Source organism: Athene cunicularia, assembly GCF_003259725.1.
Source record: "Athene cunicularia isolate RWA chromosome 2 unlocalized genomic scaffold, athCun1 chr2_part1, whole genome shotgun sequence".
NCBI classification, from domain to species: Eukaryota; Metazoa; Chordata; class Aves; order Strigiformes; family Strigidae; genus Athene; species Athene cunicularia.
The window spans coordinates 117,089,362-117,106,871 of NW_020799095.1; the positions used below are offsets into that span (position 1 = coordinate 117,089,362).

General features: G+C 40.8%; 1 protein-coding gene across 1 annotated transcript in view; it reads right to left on the reverse strand.

The window, feature by feature from the left end:
* Nucleotides 1-968: 968 nt before the first annotated feature.
* CPA6 (carboxypeptidase A6) overlaps nt 969-17,510 on the reverse strand; it is a 46,522-nt gene continuing 29,980 nt past the window's right edge. Inside the window, exons 6-10 of the mRNA XM_026843549.1 lie at nt 13,639-13,749; nt 13,310-13,400; nt 8,561-8,763; nt 2,782-2,866; nt 969-1,156 (exon numbers count right to left, since the gene is read on the reverse strand). Coding sequence (XP_026699350.1) covers nt 969-1,156; nt 2,782-2,866; nt 8,561-8,763; nt 13,310-13,400; nt 13,639-13,749 — 678 coding nt within the window. The remainder of the gene's footprint in view (nt 1,157-2,781; nt 2,867-8,560; nt 8,764-13,309; nt 13,401-13,638; nt 13,750-17,510) is intronic.

A 17,510-nucleotide genomic window follows, 5' to 3' on the forward strand; every position in this document is an offset into this window, starting at 1 on the left:
CCGACTCACTTAAGAATCTATTATTAATTCCTTTAAAACATGCAAAAAGTAACTTCCAAGAACTGCCACATAGCCATAGAGCTACAGAACTCACTGCAAGAACACCGATAAATAAAACCATCAGTTAACATCAGTTAATTACAGTTTAAGGCTAGATGCTCAGCTGGTGGACATGGGCATACTCTGACTACAGCGGAACCCAAATGCAGCAGTCGACTGCTGGCTTCCAAGTTTCAAGTTATGACAAGTTGCTTTGTCTTTCCATAAAGCAGAGTATTGTATATGTTAATAATATTTCATTATAATTCTTGCATATCTGTAGTAAAGTCACATTTTCAAAGGCAGTATGTTGATTTTGAGTCCATCCCAACATACACATTTGAAAATAGGTTTCTCTGAAAAGTTAACGGAAACTTTGGATCAAATTCTTGCATTACATGAAAAAAAAAAAATCACAAAGGTGCATATACATATGTATGTATACATGCAGAAGGAAGCCACATTTCCACCTGCAGTGTGGCCAGCTGCACCTATATGACATTTACGGGTATTGATATGGGCCTGTGTTGGGTCACAGAGTACATATACATGAATGTAAACTTTATCACTGGGTTCAAGAGACCCCACTAAGGGAATTCTTCCTATTAGGGAAAGGAGTAAGGCCAGGGACGGTCTGGAAGTAGAGTTATGTGGACCTGCCCCACTGAAGTTGCAGAATCAAAGCTTTATTGCAAAAATAACAGACTATTTTACACCAAACTGGTAACTAAGTTAGTATATCAACTTTATGGACTTTTGTAGAGCAGATATTAAATGATTTTTCCATTTCCCACCAAGTAAATCTGGCAGAAACAATACCGTATTTCCCCTTAGCTTCTATAATTTTGAAGTGGCCAATCTCAGCACGGCAACTGAAAAGCATCAGCACTGAGAGCAAAAAGCTCACTTCTAGCTCCTAGAAATAGCTCTCAGTGACATTTCTTCAGCAGATGAAGAGTTATATTTTTAACTGCAAGCATGGTCTCTGTGCAGGTTGGTTTGATCAGTGTCTCAGGAAGTAAAAATCCAAAATGTCCCGTGTCACGCAGCTCAAACGCAAATGCATAGGGGATGCCATTTTTGTAGGCCCAGTCCATAGAGCTACCAGAACTCACATCTGAAAGAGGGAATTCAGAGAAAAATTTTAAAAATGTTAAATGCAGGTCATGTTGAAAGCACCAGAGGATTCTTGTGACATTTTGTCTCTAGGATATACTTGCAACTCCAGCTATTCCTTGCCCTGAATCTGAACACCTTTCAGAGAAGGGCATGGGCGCGCCAGCACCTGGTGAAATGTGCTCAGTGCAATACGGATTAGACCCCAGATTTTCTCAAGATAAAAATTAATACCTGACTTTTTGTGTAAAGCAGAACTTTAATAAAAGAGAACACTTAGAATAAAGCCTCTAACTATCTAAAGCCTCTAACTACACTCGTCTAAAGCTTTGCTTCTACAAAGATCTCGCAGCTGTACTGCAGCTCTGCATGCTCCTGCGTTTAACTTGGGGTTTTTATTCGGCAATTCCTTTGAAGGGAGAAGGAGAAAATTGATAAAGTAATCTACATTCTCCTTTTCAAAGTGCTTTAAAAATTATTTTCTCTTCATTTCTGTCTTGTTTTCTCACCATTTCCTTACAGCATGAGAGCATTTGCATAGGTGGTGTCTAATATTAACAAACCTTCCCAAGGAAGTGTGCTTCTTATGCTTTCGTTATCTCCGTATGTTGATTAGCCAAGACACTTATATTTATATAAATATCCATCTCTCATGTGGCCTGCTGTCTTCTGCACAATTCTGGCATTAATTCACTCTGCTCTTCCTTTGACATAGTGACTGACTGTACTGTAATGAGCACAAGATGATGACCGTGCTGTGAGATGGAGGCCCACAATAAAGTGGAGCTTTAGACGAAACACAGCAATGCTAGAGGAGATGCAGGAAGTTACTTGTGAAAAAATCCTTGCTATTTGCTTAAGCTTCTCACTTTTTCAATGTCTGTTATCATAACTGAGAGCATTCAGGCCTCTCAGTAAAAAAAACGTGTCTTGTTGAAACCTGTTGAACTTATTTTTCTCTTACCTGTCTGTGTGGAGAGCTTGCCTGACAAATGTTGTTACATATTTAAAAGGCATCTTTTAAAGATATTTTGTTATAGGGAAAAATGCATTTGGAGTCACTCTCTGAAAAATGGAAGATATCCAAATAAAGATATGTTGCTATCAATTATCATCATCTAGACACAGAGACATTTGAAACCTAGCTTTTAGAGACATCACCCTAAATTTAGAATGAGCTTTATGAATAGGCGTATCTATCACAATTGCACAGAAGGAGAGGCAAAGTAATGGTGAAAAATTAAACCTAATTTGAATTATTTCCTCCCAAATATTTTATAACTTAGTAACGCATTTACAGCAACTGATAAAAGATATGCTTTTTAAGATCTTGGTTTATCTATCTTTTTTTTTTAAAAAAAATCCGGGTTTACATGTTCTGAACATGTTATTTGCTGGCCTTCGCCTCTCAAATGCATTACATTTTAATCTTTTATTGCATCAATTGAGTTAATCTTACTGCAATCAACTGACTGAATCAGTTACAAAACTTCATCTTCTGTCTTCCTCACAATCCACAACTGGAACAAAGTTCACTTTAAAGAACCTTTTCTTCCTGTGTTACAATAAGGGTAGTTTCCTTCTTACTAGGTCAGAGTCATGAACATGTGCCAGAGGAAAACTTACACAAAGTGCTAGATGCAGGACCATATCTGTATCTTATACCGTAGGCTGACTGAAGAGCGTTAACAGCATTATAGGCTGCTGATTCCTGTGTGGGGGAGAAAAACAAATACATAAATTAGGCTTTGAATTAAATACGGTAATGGGATTGGAACCTGAGCTATGGACCATTGACTTCCGGCACAATGCTGTGTTCTGTGAGTCTGTGGCAGCTAATTTAAAATTATTGTATTTTTATTGATATTTTTATTATCCCTAATTCCCTGAAAAAGTTGGTTAGATATTTTTATGGCATAAAGAAGCTCACTGCACTGTGAATGATCAGCCATTAAGTGTTTGTAATTATATGTGTATATATACCAATTTAGCAACAAACAAATTTAGGCTACATGTGAGAGCATGAGATGAAATAATCGCTTTTTTACGCAGTTTAAAAGCCATGCGTGGATTTTCTGCTAATACCTGTGAATGCATTTCCCAGTCCAATAAACCTCATCTCTGCTGGGCTTGTGAAGGAGAAATGATCTCTTGGTGACACCCCACAGTGGTTCAGCGAACAGAGTGGGAAGAAGGAAAGAGGCAAACTAAACTCTGAATCTCTGATGGAGAGGTGAATGTTCACTGCTGGTCTAACTTTCCTTGGGACCAGATGATGTAGGCTTGGAGAACTCTTTCCGCTATTACAGAGATGTGATTTCAGTATTGTATGGGGAAAATCAGCACCTACATTTCAACATCCATATGGATGCAGCCTGTTTAGGAGGTTCATGGGCATCCTGTGAAACTGGGTGCAGAAGGCCTGTCCTGTGACAGATTCTGAGGCTTGCATGTGGGTAGTGTATCCAAACACAGAGAAAAGGACACACATATTCAAAAGAAAAAGGAGTATTATGATCCCAAAGAAACGGATCCTGGAGAATGTAAATGAAGGCGGGCAATATGTAGGAAAACACAGAAGCATCTCCCTATAGAGAGCAGGAAATGGAACATCTTTGGAGCTAGAAACTGCTGGACTTTGAGCGACTGAGTAAAGTTGCCATGGTTATTGTTTTATTTCTGTGAACTGAAGAGCTGTAGGTTTCAGTTTATGCAAGTCTTCATGAACTTGGTCTTTACCTTTCTATTCATCAGGCACTAGATGAATGCACTGGGGAAGGATTACTCTATGCTTAGCTTTCCATTTATAAGTTTTTTCTAACCTTCCACTTTTTTGCCATTGTCAGGAATCATAACTCTGGCTTAATGTTCGGCCTGATCCATGCAGGCATTCCTGCTGTGGATCTTTTTCCACCCGAGTAGAGAAATCAGAGAAAACTGCTTTAAAATGTCATTCCACAAAAAAAAAAAAAAAAAAAAAAAAAAAAAAAAAAAAAAAAAAAAAAAAAATTACTGGTCAGCAAGTAGGTCTGCAGAGTTTATTTTACACTGGAAACTGCTCTTAGCAAATGGAAGAGCACTTTTTTACTCCATTATAAAAATTCTTTAGGTACAACTAGATTTTTTTGTTTGTTTCTCAGCACAGGGATATTTCTGGAGACTTGTCCCTTCTCTTCCTCTTGCCATCTCCACAAGAGAGTGTGAGGAGGCAGGGACTGCTGAAGTCAGTGCTGATGAGAACTTCTGCTGGGCTGGGATGTGGTTGCCAGCAAGTGTGAGGGGTAACCTCCGACTCACCCTAACACCAAAGATGAGGAGGTGGAAGGGGGTCCAAGGAAGGGGGAAGTGCTGTCGCTTGGCACTCTTCCTCCTTTTACAGATGCCTCAACTTCTGTGAGTCATGACACCAAGAGCCATGATGGGGTTGGAGGTGTTGGACGCTGTGCGGGCAGCAGGGTGGCAGTGTGAGGCCAAGGCAGCGGCAGTGGGGACTTGAAGGGCTCCCGGGAGTGGGGAGCCCCAGCTGCAGCCTGGGGCTGTTGTCTGGTGCTTGCACTGAAGCCGCTCAGTTGCTCAACAGTAATTTGGCAAGCAGCTATGCTTACCATCCCAGGGCTGTGGTGCAGAGCTGGGACAGCCTGACAACAGGCCTTACATCAAGGGACGGGGAGGCAGGGCTCAGCTGAGGGAGATGAGACACGTGGAGGGCAATGTCCGGGTAAATGCGCCATGGAAAGGAGAACATAGCCACAAAGAAGACTCCTTTGAACTATGCATTTTACAGCAATGAGACAACAGAACCAAGCCCTGTTGAAATCTTTCTGAAGAAACAGCTTGGCAGTGCCCATTTAAAACCAACACAACAGTATTGGGTTATGTGCAGAGGCAGCAACCATCTGGAGGCCAGACTGGGAGTGACCCAAGTCCACGTCCACCACATGGGCAAGTATCCCTGGGCACTGTGATCTTGATGCTCTTAGCCTTGAGGGGTGCTACTTGCTTCCACTGCTGGAGTTATGTGCCCAATGAAGAGGACAGTTCTAAACTGCATCATACTGTGCAGGTTGGATCCTGACTAAATCTGGTTAACCAGTCTTTGAATACCCTCGAAGAGCAAGCTTCATGTAAAGTTACCAGATTTTTAGAGAGACATACAGAAACTCAGTCATGCCATATAAGTTCACTGCAAACACTAAGGCAAATAAATGACTGTACAGGAAGAAAATGGATGAAAGTAGGTGAAATTTAAAACTCTAGAGATGGATGAATGTTTCTGCTGTTTTATTTAATCTAAAAGTACGCTTTCACTTTAAGTATCTTAAAAGACCAGATTTCAGGAGAGTGTTAATAGGACAGTTGTGCCTAAATTAGAACAGAATATGCATGGTGTGATCAGTACACAGCTCTCCAGTTTCAAAGCAACTCTGAATAATTAAACACTTCAATCAAAATGGTAACTGACAGCTTACTAGAATGATACAACCCAGACAGAAACATCCTTTCGTTTGCTCAGGATTAATTTTGGCCCCCTGTTAGCACCACATGTTATTTATCTGCTACGCATGTAGAATCCTACAGTTGTCCACTGTACACAGTCAATGTAGATCAACAAAGCTTGTTCCACCAGCAGCAGGCAACAGAGTTCTGCTGCCTTCCAGCTCACTGTAATTTCCAAGAGAACTGGAGAATCTGAAACCTCAGCCTAAGTCACCATTTTAGACACTTCAAATATTAAAGACTATTCATTTAGGAGCCATCAGGTGATGGAGTCTTTGGCTGCAGGCAAATATGAAAACAAATAAATAAGCAACAGTATTCCATTCATTTTCACTATGATCCCCATAATGAACTTTCTAAATAACAGGAAATTACTTCAGCTTCTTATTCCAACCTCCCTGTTCTTTTTGACCCACAGCAATAAAAAGAAGTATAGAGTCCAAATACTGGCAAAATATTTAGAATTGGGATTTGGCTTCCATTCATCCAGGGCTGTTGTCTAAACCAGTTTCTTTTTTTGTCCTTTTAGGTCTGTGCTACACTCTGATGAGAAGCCTGATCAAAGTCTCACAAACCTGGAGAACACCTACTACACATCAAAGACTGCATTCCTCTGGTCTAAAAGACAGAATGTGTGTGCAGAGGGGCAGTTACTCCCTGTCTCAGAAGGACCTTAAAGATCATCTAGTTCCAACCCCCCCTGCCATGGGCAGGGACACCTTCCACTAGATCAGGTTGCTCAAAGCCCCATCCAACCTGGCCTTGAAATGGAAATAGCTCTTGAGCAACAAGAACAACATGTACTGAAAATTTACTGGTATGTGTGACTCCTATTTCTTACAATTCATTTCCTGACAGTGTCTGCTATTGACTTATGTTACTCTGGATATTTTCATCAGATACCCAATAATTATCTACTTGCAGAGGAGATGCTGATTTTTCCTAACACCATGTCTTTACCTTCTGCTGTGTTGTCCTTAAAAAATTATTCTTGCACCTGCTGGTCTTTAAAGGAATGAGATCCTACGGTTTTAAGTTCCCAGTCTATGTTTTTTGGCAACAGTCACCAATTGACTTGGGGAGCTCCTTTCTCTTTGCCACTCCCCAAAAGCGGGTGGAGAAGGTAAAATAAAGATTAATGGATTTATTCACAGTCAGTACAGGACAGGGTGGTCAGTCCCCATAAGTCTCATATTTTTAGTTTTTCTGGCTGTGTAGTTAACTTCCAATTTGCTCTGTTTTCCAGGAATGACATCAGACAGGGGAATTTTTAGTGTCTGCTGAAATTAAGTGTCTTAACAGAAATAAACCAACAAAGAGAGTTTAGTTTGTGGAGTACTTACTGCTCAGCCTCCTGAGAGGGCAGCTGAGTGAAACTTCAGTGAAGCGTCAGGGGCTGACAACAGAATTTATTCTGCACAGGATAAATGTAAGGTGCAGTTAAGCTCCTTTGGAGTCAACTAGCTTAAACTAGTAAGTTAAAAGTCACTGCAACTTTCAAGGCCAAAAGGGGAGATACAGAATCACAGAATCAGCTACGTTGGAATGACCTTGAAGATCATCCGGTCCAATCATTAACCTAACACTGACAGTTCCCAACTACACCACATCCCTCAGCAATATGTTGACCCGACTCTTAAACACCTCCAGGGATGGGGACTCCACCACCTCCCTGGGCAGCCCATTCCAACACCTAACAACCTGTTCTGTAAAGAAATGCTTCCTAATATCCAGTCTAAACCTTCCCTGGCGCAATCTGAGGCCATTCCCTCTTGTCCTATCACTTGTTACTTGGTTAAAGAGGCTCATCCCCAGCTCTCTGCACCCTCCTTTCAGGGAGCTGTAGAGGGCGATGAGGTCTCCCCTCAGCCTCCTCTTCTCCAGACTAAACACCCCCAGTTCCCTCAGCCGCTCCCCGTACGACCTGTGCTCCAGACCCTGCCCAGCTTCGTTGCCCTTCTCTGGACACGCTCGAGTCATTCAATGTCCTTTTTGTAGTGAGGGGCCCAAAACTGAACACAGGAATCGAGGTGCGGCCTCACCAGTGCTGAGTACAGGGGTAAGATCCCTTCCCTGTCTGTTACACAGACAATATAATTTTACTGGGAACTGAGGGTGAATGAGGCTTGCGACTAGTTGGTGCAATGTGTGTCTGTGTGAAGGAGCAAATAGAAAGTAAAGCTTCGCCATGTTTCCCTAAGAAAATACGCCATAGGGAGGGGTTTATGTATAGGAGGCTGGCTGAAAAAAGACCTCAGACTGTGAGCAGAGGGAATAGTTCTGTGTTTGGATAGGCATGGAATATGTGAAATGTACATATCTGTAAATCAATAGATTTGCATAAAAATAATTCTTATTAATTTATTCTTCTACTAGACAAAAGCCCCTGGTGTGCATTAACTGCTTGTCTTAAAGGGTTAAAACTACTATGTCTGAGCATAGCAATTGAAGCTTTACTTTTGGTGAAATCTAAGAGATTTCTCCTCTAATTGATAAACATAACCATTTCAATTTTAGTTTGATCATAACATTGAAGATGATCTTCTTTGTGCTCCTTGTGTTTAAGTTCTGAGCATGAAGAGACAGAATTTTAGCTAGATACCAAAGGACTTAACAACATAATTCCCATTACAGCTAATTAAATAAAATGCTAATAACTATAATTAAAACCTAGGGATTTATCCTATAAAGTAATTTAAAGGGACTGATGGATGGAAGTCTCTATACCATTTTAATCAAATTACCGCTGACTCACTTTGAGTGAAGGTTATATAACCAGAAATGCAATTGCAAGCGGATGCAGAATAAATACCACTCAAAGTATGTGCAAAGTATTGAAGAAACATGTCTCCTCTCAAAAAAAATATTATATAGGGAAGCATATTTTCCCAAGTTTTAATGTACTTACCACACAGTTAAAGTTTGGAATAGTTGCATATTTGTAAGAGTAAGGGTACAGCAGCATCTGTGCATATGCATGGAAGGACAGATAGGCTTTTATTTGTTTCCGATGTCTGCGGAGAAAATGAGCAACAGCCTTTACTTCAGGCTCAGACTCAGGGAAGGGACCACAGTAGGTGTCATCACATGGATGAAATGAAGCACCTTCATCTAGAGATTGAAAGAGAAAGTTGATGGTGAATGATCACAGGGAATTTCCAAGGGTCAACTTTTGGCTCAGCCTCTGTGGGCCCCTGTGCAAAAATGTGAAAAGCAATAAACAAATTGTCTTCTTGTGACTAACGGGCATGAGCCAGTGAGACCTCACTACAACAATCTGCTTGTTCATCTAGTCAACAGACCAAGTTGCCATTTGGCCAATGACCTGCAGTTCTTCCCAGAGGACATATTTTTAACCCAACAGAAAAAGGAGAGCCTGTCTTCATTGTATTTTCTTCCCTGGCTTTCCACATGAGCGGCACATTTTATGATACCATTCAAGTATTAAAACTACTGAAGAGTCTTCGTCTATTTGAAATCAGAGAGCTATGTCTCTTTCACTAGTCACTGCCAAGATAAATCTAGCCTTTAAGAGCATTTTAACATACTAGCTACTACAGTGGTGGTTACAATGGCAGGTGGGTATCCTCAACAGGCATTATCTTAAGAGACTGGTTTAAAACACGAGTTTTTGACTACTGCCTATTTTTACTCTTGCAAACTTTATGGGAAAAAGATGACAAGCCACATGGGATGATTGCTCAATTAGTTAAACAGAAATCATCTCAGTTTGCACAGGGCTTAATTTTCCTTCAAGTTTGAGGCAGGGCTTCAGTTGTGAGGATGTTTTTCTTCACGTTGACCTTCTGAGGTGGCAGTAAACTGCAGAAGTGTAGCCTGCCTGTAATATCCCATGAAGTACTGAAAGATGAAACTTAGAAACTGAGATGTGGCAGTGGCTCCTTCATCACTTAGCAATTCTGGATCTAAGCCACTGTCTCATTTACAGCTTAGGGCCTGGGCCTAAAAGAACAATATTTATGCAAATCCACTCTGCTCTTTTATCCACTGTGATTTCAAAATGCCACGTTTTACACTGACCCACAGAATAATAATAGTTTGTTTGTGAGATTCCCTGGTGTCACCAGGGACTTACAAAATCAGTGTTTTATTTTCCTTTGTATAGTAAGTACAGCTATCTTCAAATAATAAGAAAAGAGCAGCGTGTGAGAAGGCATAATAATAAGAACTAAATCAGGGTTATGCAATCAACCTAATGCCAAAAAAATTAAAAAGTGGAAGAATTTAATGCTCTAGCTTCATTTGTAATATGAAAATTGAGGCTATCATTCAGTGGCCACAGGTGGGGATTTCAAAAGGTATTAGTGCTCAGACTGCAGTGGATATGTAAAGGTTATACAGAGGGCAGATGGTCTCCTCCCTGCAGAACAGATGGCCACCAAGTCATGCAGATCCCAAGAGCACTCTGCCTCGATGTCTTGTCAGATAATACAGCTAAAGGACAGCTATTTAACAGAGCCTCTGAAGCCTTTGTGTTTTTTTAATGTATACTTCATCTCCTGTAACAGTGTTGTATACTGAGTCGCAAAAATGGACATCACTGTTAATAAACAGCAGAATCCTACAAGCTAATGGTAAAATATGACTCAGTTTAATGACTTTCAGTGAAGAAAAAATCTCTCTAAACTGTCCAGCCTACTATGGTGAGCTGTTTGCAATTCCAGTTGTAGTTAATGCTTCTCCTTAAGTGAAGCTGGGTGGTAGCAAAAATAGAGGGTTTCCATGGTGGCCTTGGATAAGGTAAGGATATCCTCAATTTTCATACTGGAAGTTCTTTTAAAGTAACAACACATGAAGGAAAAAAAAAAACAGAGTACGCATCGACTCCTCTGAAATTTCTGAGTTACAGTCATGAGAAGATGGAATTGCGTAAAATGTTACCATGCTGCCTTGTTTTTGTACCTGATAGCATATCGGGAGAGGCCAAGTAGCCTCCAAAAGTCCATCATGAGATCAAGTGTACAAAGAAAATGTGTGCAGACACTGATAAGATGAATGCTTTGCTGCAGAATGAAGAATGTGAGGATGACTGAGCTGGAGCACAATTCTGAAAATTCCTTGCAGTGACTTCTTCTGCCAGTATGAGGTACTGTCCTGAGTGAGCAATGGGGTGCACTGGAAATTTTAACTCTCACTGCTGCTCTCTTGGGGGGATTTGGATGCAACCCCTTTAAATGGATTTGTCTTATGACATAATTTAGTTCCTAGTACCTCAATACTGGCTTTAAAGTTGCTATTTATTTCACGAACATTAAACCATTCTGCTAGTTATTTCACATACATATATATTGCAAGGAGCATTTCTACCCAGAGATCTTGCTGTCAGTATTCACCTGGGTCTTTGTGCAATTTCTGCACTATTTTGGGTACAGGCAGCTGCAAAGTGAAATCTACCACAGTCAGTGATACGGCCCTTTTCTAGGTCCCTAGAGAATACAGAAGCAACCTCATAAAGCTTACATCAAAGCCCTAGATGGGAAGAGGAAAGCAGAAGGGATGCTGTGTTATCTTTACCAACTAGCTCACTGAAGCTGGCATTCAGCGGCTTTGCTGGGGCCGGATTCTGCCACCACACACCTGCCTGGAAGTCCCACAGTGAAGTTCAAGCCTGTCTGCAAACTCTAAGTGCAACTGAACTGAATTTAAAGGTTTTTACAAGCATACACAGTATTAAATGTTAAACACACCATGATTATACAAGCCTCAAAGTGTGATATGATCCAGATTCTTCTCTGCCTCATTTAGTATCAGATTAATGAGAACATCAGGTGCTGGGTGAGATCTTCCAAGCACCAGTCAGTCCAGTTCATGAAAGATCTCTTTATTCTCTGGCAACATACAGAATCAAACAGAGTTTGGGGTCCAGTGAGGGAAGCAGAGCATCTGCTTGGTGGGATGACAAGCAACCTTGAAGGAATTTTTGTTTTTTAAACTTGGGGTGGGGTCAGTCTTTCGTGTTCAGTGCCGGAGATGCACTGTAGTGGATTACAACACACAATGAATGTATTGTTATTCTTTCACTCAGCCTAGAAAAAAAGGTTTTTTACTGAAAACTAAGCAAACATTTTCAGGACTGAGCAAAAAGTGTGCTTTAATACAGTGGCTAGGGAGCAGGAAGAAGAAGGAACAGAATGATCTGAACACAAGAAAGATTAATTAGGACTAGAAAGAAAATGCACTGATTATTAATGTTGCACTGATAGGTACCTATGATAAGGCTTTGAAGACTTTGTAAGAGAACTGTTCATTCCAACTATGCCAATGGATATGTTCTGAACAGTAAACATATGTCCCCAAAATACCAGCAATTGTATAAAGATGTTAACAGTGATGCAGGACTTTGGTTCATTTTATACCATTTTTACAGCACAAAATCACATTAAAGAAAGTGGTAGCAGCCCTGGGACTCTCTTCTGTAGTGGTGGGTTTCTCAGCTAATGTAGGCTTTGTGTAACTGCTTCTATGCCAGTCCTCTCCTTACGGTAAGTAAAGGCTAAAAAAATCAGAAGCGTATTTCACAGGTCCATACTGTATTCAATGTGTGCTTCTGTTCACTCTCACCTCATTTGTAATCTCCCCAGGCAGATTATTCACACGCACTTTTATCCTTACAGTTTTCAAAAATCTACTGCTGCAAGCCAGACTGTACAGTGCTTACTCCTACTGCAAGTCATTGGAGTATTGTAGAAACATCTAGAGACTTCTAGTGGAAGGACTGGCTGAAGGGAGGGCTGTTGTGCTAGCACTATGCAAACACAATTTCTGTCTTTACAAGTTTATACTGTAAATATGGCAGGTGGACAAATGCTGGAGGAGAAAACAGCTGCAGAGAGGTGAAGGAGGTTGCTCAAGATGGGAGAGCAGGTCAGCAGGAGAACCAGGTATATATTGCTGTATTTCACAACAAAGTGCTATTACTTTCTGCTGCACCAGAACTTGTACAGTTGCTTACTCCTGTGGGAGTTGCACCGTCTTGCTGTAAGATTTAATAAAACACCATTTCTTCTTCAGTGGACCTATTCCAAATCTTCTGCTAGTATTTCATTACTGCTGCATTCTCTATGCAAAATTGAGATGAATTCTTAGGAAAGTATTTACAGAAGTGCTGGGAGTTTAAAACTGGATCTCCACACATTTAGAAGCACCTTCTTTCTTTCTTAAATCACTAATAATAGTGGCCTTAAAATATTCTCAGACATTTGTAAGGCCAGCAAAGCAAGTCTGACATTTCCAAAGCTAAAGTCATTTCAGAGAAATGACAAATTAAATAAAACGAAGTTTGAAATGCTTCCTAAAGCTGTAGTCAGGTAAATTCTGAAACGTGATGGGCCAGGCTCAATACTGTGCTTCAAACTATTTACACGATCGCAGAAATACTGAATAGCTGTATGTGCTGTTTTTTACTTTTGCCACACTTGCCATGAAAACTTTTTACTTGTGATGAGATGTGTTTTTCTTGTTCAGGGATTTTTTAGAAGGAAGATTTGAGCCCTGGCTTGTGGCTTTATGGGAAAGTAGCTTCAACTTTAACTAAGGAAAAGAGAACACTTCACAACAAATGTGACCCAACCTACTTTGTTGGATAACTAAATACAGGGTAATCTGAGCTGGTGGACCAAGGTATCTCCAGACTTACCACACCATTTCACCTTCCAGTTGCGATTTGCATCAACACCATGACATCGAAACCTTGTGTTCTTTGACCTTGTTTTTCTCCAGAATCGATCCTAATATAAGTTATAAAACAGTTAAATAGCAGTATTACTATATTTTGTCAAAATTCTATTTTTACACATAACAAACCAACCCTGGTAAATATATTCAGTACTGGAGTAGTTTGCTTCTATTTTGCGTGCCACAAAGTGATGGGCCAGGTTCTACAGAAAGTCACCTTTGAATGATGTAAAGCTATTTGATCTTTCCTGTATGAACAGTTTTTTGACTAATACTACTGATACTACTTACATTTGTCCAGCTGAACTGATATCCATCCACATTAAATACAGGCATGATATAGAAATACAGCTGAGTGAGCATCTTTTTCATGGCAGCATCGGTCTGGTATGTCTGAAGAGCCTAAAGCAGAAAAGCCAAAGAAGGTAGTTTCCATAATAAAAATAATTTTCTGATTAAGTACTGTGACATGCTAAGACAGTCACATAGCCTCTGGCAGTACAGAGACCTGATCTCATGGCACCGCTGACATCCTTAGAGCTGTACTTGGGAGGCTGAAATCTTCCTGCAAATGTGATTAAAGGCATCACGTGAACATGTGTAAAAGGTGTTCAAAAGTCCCTATTCTCTCTGCTTCTCAGTTACTTTCAATACCTGAGAAAATACAACTCTTATTACAGAGAAGCAAATGCATACAAAGTGTTTCTTGATGTCGGAGCTGAAAGTCAGTGGAATAGATTCTTAGTTGACGAAACAAGTTTAGCCAGGTGAAACAAGTTTCCACCAGGGGATGATTTGGTGAGGTCAGAGCATGTCTTAAAGCATTTAAGGTTTACATTACATAAGGTTTTGTCGTATTCAGAGTAATCTACTACATGCACAATCATCAATACAGGTAGCTTGTTCCTTTATAATTTAGAAAATCCTCTACTTTTGGAGATGTACTGGGTCTGGCTGAACTGGAATTGGTTTTCCCCTATAGCAGCCCTCACGGTGCTGTGTTTTATGCTGGGAGCTGGCAGGGTGTTGATAGCACACTGGGGTTGTGGCTACTGCTGAGCAGTGCTTACACAGCATCAAGGCTCTGTCTGACATTTCCCCCAGTGGGACAGGGTGGGCAAGATCTTGGGAGGGGACACAGCCAGGGCAGCTGACCCAAACCGACCAAAGGGATATTCCATACCATATGACGTTTGCTCAGTATAAAGCTGGGAGAAAGGAGGAAGCGGGTGGGGGTGTCACCCTTGGTCCTCCGAGGCAACCACTATGCGTATTGGAGTCCTGCTTTCTGAGAAGGCCCGACATCGCCTGTCCATGGGGAGTAGAGACTAAATCTGTTTGCTTTTGCTTCCATGCACAGACCTTTGCTTTGTTTTGCTTATATTAAAACTGCTTTTGTTTCACCCACAAGGGTTAGTTTATCTTCTTTCCCCTCTTTGCCCTGTTGAGAAAACGAGGGGAAAGGGGGGTGGGGTGGGGAAGTGATAGAGCGACTTGGTGGATACCTGGCATTTAGCCAAATTCAAACCATCACAGGAGAACCTCAGATTTAAAGGTTAGTAAAGGAAGTCTAGATAGGGAAAGTATTTTTTTGCCATTCTGCATCTTAGAAAAATGCAGAAAACCAGAGGCTCCTCAGCAGTTCTGTTTGCTAGTACCAGAAATGTTCCTTTACCAGTTTCAGGAAGCTTGGACTCCACATGCTGACTCCACTGTCCCTTGTCATAACTGCACATCAAACTTGCATCCCTCAAAGTTTAAGTCTTGATTCTGTAAGGCGAGGAATCAAATGATTCACCTGTCAGGCAGAAAGCGTATCACACTGACACTGGGTTCAGAGGGATGCCTGAGGCTGGCTCCTCTTCTCCTGGTGCTGTGATTATAGGCTTCTGCTCTGCAGTACTTCTGGCCCTTCAGATCCAAGAAGTGTTTGGGGGGACAAAGGGAGATGTTTGCTCTGAAATAAACTAAGTGAAAGCTTTTCAATTGACAAATGCCAGGGAACAGTGTGAAGTACGGGAATTCGATACTTCTGGGCTCCTAACCATGCAGCTGTTTGTATTATTGGAGCTGCCACAGGAGCTGATGGATGCTTTTTGATGGATGTAAGAAATATCCATACAATCAAACATGTCTTGGGCTGAAATTTACTCATGGAGGAGTCTGATCATTTTTTTTCTTTACTCAGGGCCTAGTGAGACTTCTAAATACTATTTCTAAGCTCTTCATTAACCACCTCTCTGTCATGCAGTGCTTTCTCCTCACCCAGCCTCAGCTTCCCCCCCAGCAGTGCTCTGCATGTGTGGGTCCTTCAGCCTCCCTTGCAGATCCAAAGCAGCACATCACCCCTGTGCAAAGCCACTGAGTCAACCAGTGCTACCTCACACCGAGGTCCTCTTCTGTTTCAGCCAGGCAAGAGGAGGGGAGGGTGAGCAACGGAGGGAAAATTGGGCACAGCACAGGATGAAATGAGACTTAGGCAGCAGCTGGGACAGCATGGCACGGAGCACCGCTGGGTGGGACGAGATAATGAAAGAGGGTAGGATTATCACAGGGGAGAAGAGCATGACAGGGGGCTTTTGAGGGGGAGTTTGGTGAAGCCATGAGCTGCCTAGGAGAAAGTCCCTGGTCAGTGCAGAGGCCACAGGTCCCCTGGTCTACCTGTGGGAAATTCTCCAAAGATTCTTAGCTGGAATGGTATTGCATTTAAATTCAGTTTACTTGTATTAGGAAGCCACATCAAGGCTATGAATACATTTGGATAAATATATTGATATTCAGGGAACTGCAACTACAGTAAAAAGTAGTTTGGTCAAAACAGCAATGGTTATTCAGAAATAATGACCATGAAAACAAGAGCTGTTTCATTGATGTTCCAAATGCAGAAAACACATACTGAAGTAACTAGGGCTACTCTGTGCATTAAGCTAGCCCTGCACTTAAGTCTTCACAGGATTAAGAGCCTATATGGTAAGTATGGATGTTAAATCTGTCTTACAGTGGAAACAGAACCAAGTCCTGCTCCAAAATGTGAGTCAAGGAAAATGAACATTTTTATCAGGCTTATTTCAGGGAGAAGTAGTTTGGCTGGGGAGGAAATAAGGCACTACACACCACTTCCTTGACTTTTTAATTATTTTCTCTTTTTAGACAGTATTAACAAATTAAGCTCATATTGTGTCTCCAAGGCGGGTATTTACATATCGGTGATAAGGAGCTTGGCATATTTGCTTGTATCTGTATTTACGTATGTCATTCTTTTGCTGTTAGTTACATCTGTAATTATGCATTTTGTTACGCTGTTATATACTGTCTTTTAAACTGCAATGCTGTTAAGATTAAACTCTTTAAAACACCTTTAAAATAATCTCCTTAAAATAACTACAGATAATTAGTTAAGGTAATACACATCTTAAAAATTGCATGGACGAGCTTTGCAAATTTTTCAGAACCTTTCCAAATTTGCAAAAAGTGACATAATGAAAATATTTCTATTAAGACTTTTTAAAAGTTCAATATGTTTTAAATCCTGTGAAGAATGTTTTTTTCTTGCTGGGTAAAAGTACCACCATTTAAAAACTGAAGCAAAACATAGACTGTAAGATGCCAAGCACCCTTTCATTTTTTTAAAGCTACCCTGTGTTGTTTTAATGCCTGCTGTCACTGGCAAAATACTAGCAGAGACTTTAGAAAGCATTACAGTTCCTAGTGATACCTTTCAAAATTTTAAGTTTTAAAGTTGATTTACAGTCAAATATGTCAATCATTCAGTTCTGTTCTTTAAAGCATATCTGATTTATCTTAATAATTTGGTTACCCTTTTAGAGTAGCATTTAATTTAAAATGTAATGGACCTGGTGTGGGTTTTTTCTCATGGAGAGCAAGAGTGTAGATAGTGTAACCTGGTGTGAGATCATATTCATTCTTTCTGCTGAAAATGTTTTGTCCTTCATATTGTTTTTACCTGGCAATTTTATTTGATATATGCAATCAGGCAACACAGGTTGTATAATCTCAGCTCCCTTAACAGGGAGGTGTTTGGCAATGTGCCTTGCAGTTACTAAGGTGTGTCCTTGCTGGAGCAAACCCCACAACTTTTGTGAAGTGACTCTCAAATCCTCCAATCAATGCTCATGCGAACCACTCCCCCCCCCCCCCCCCCC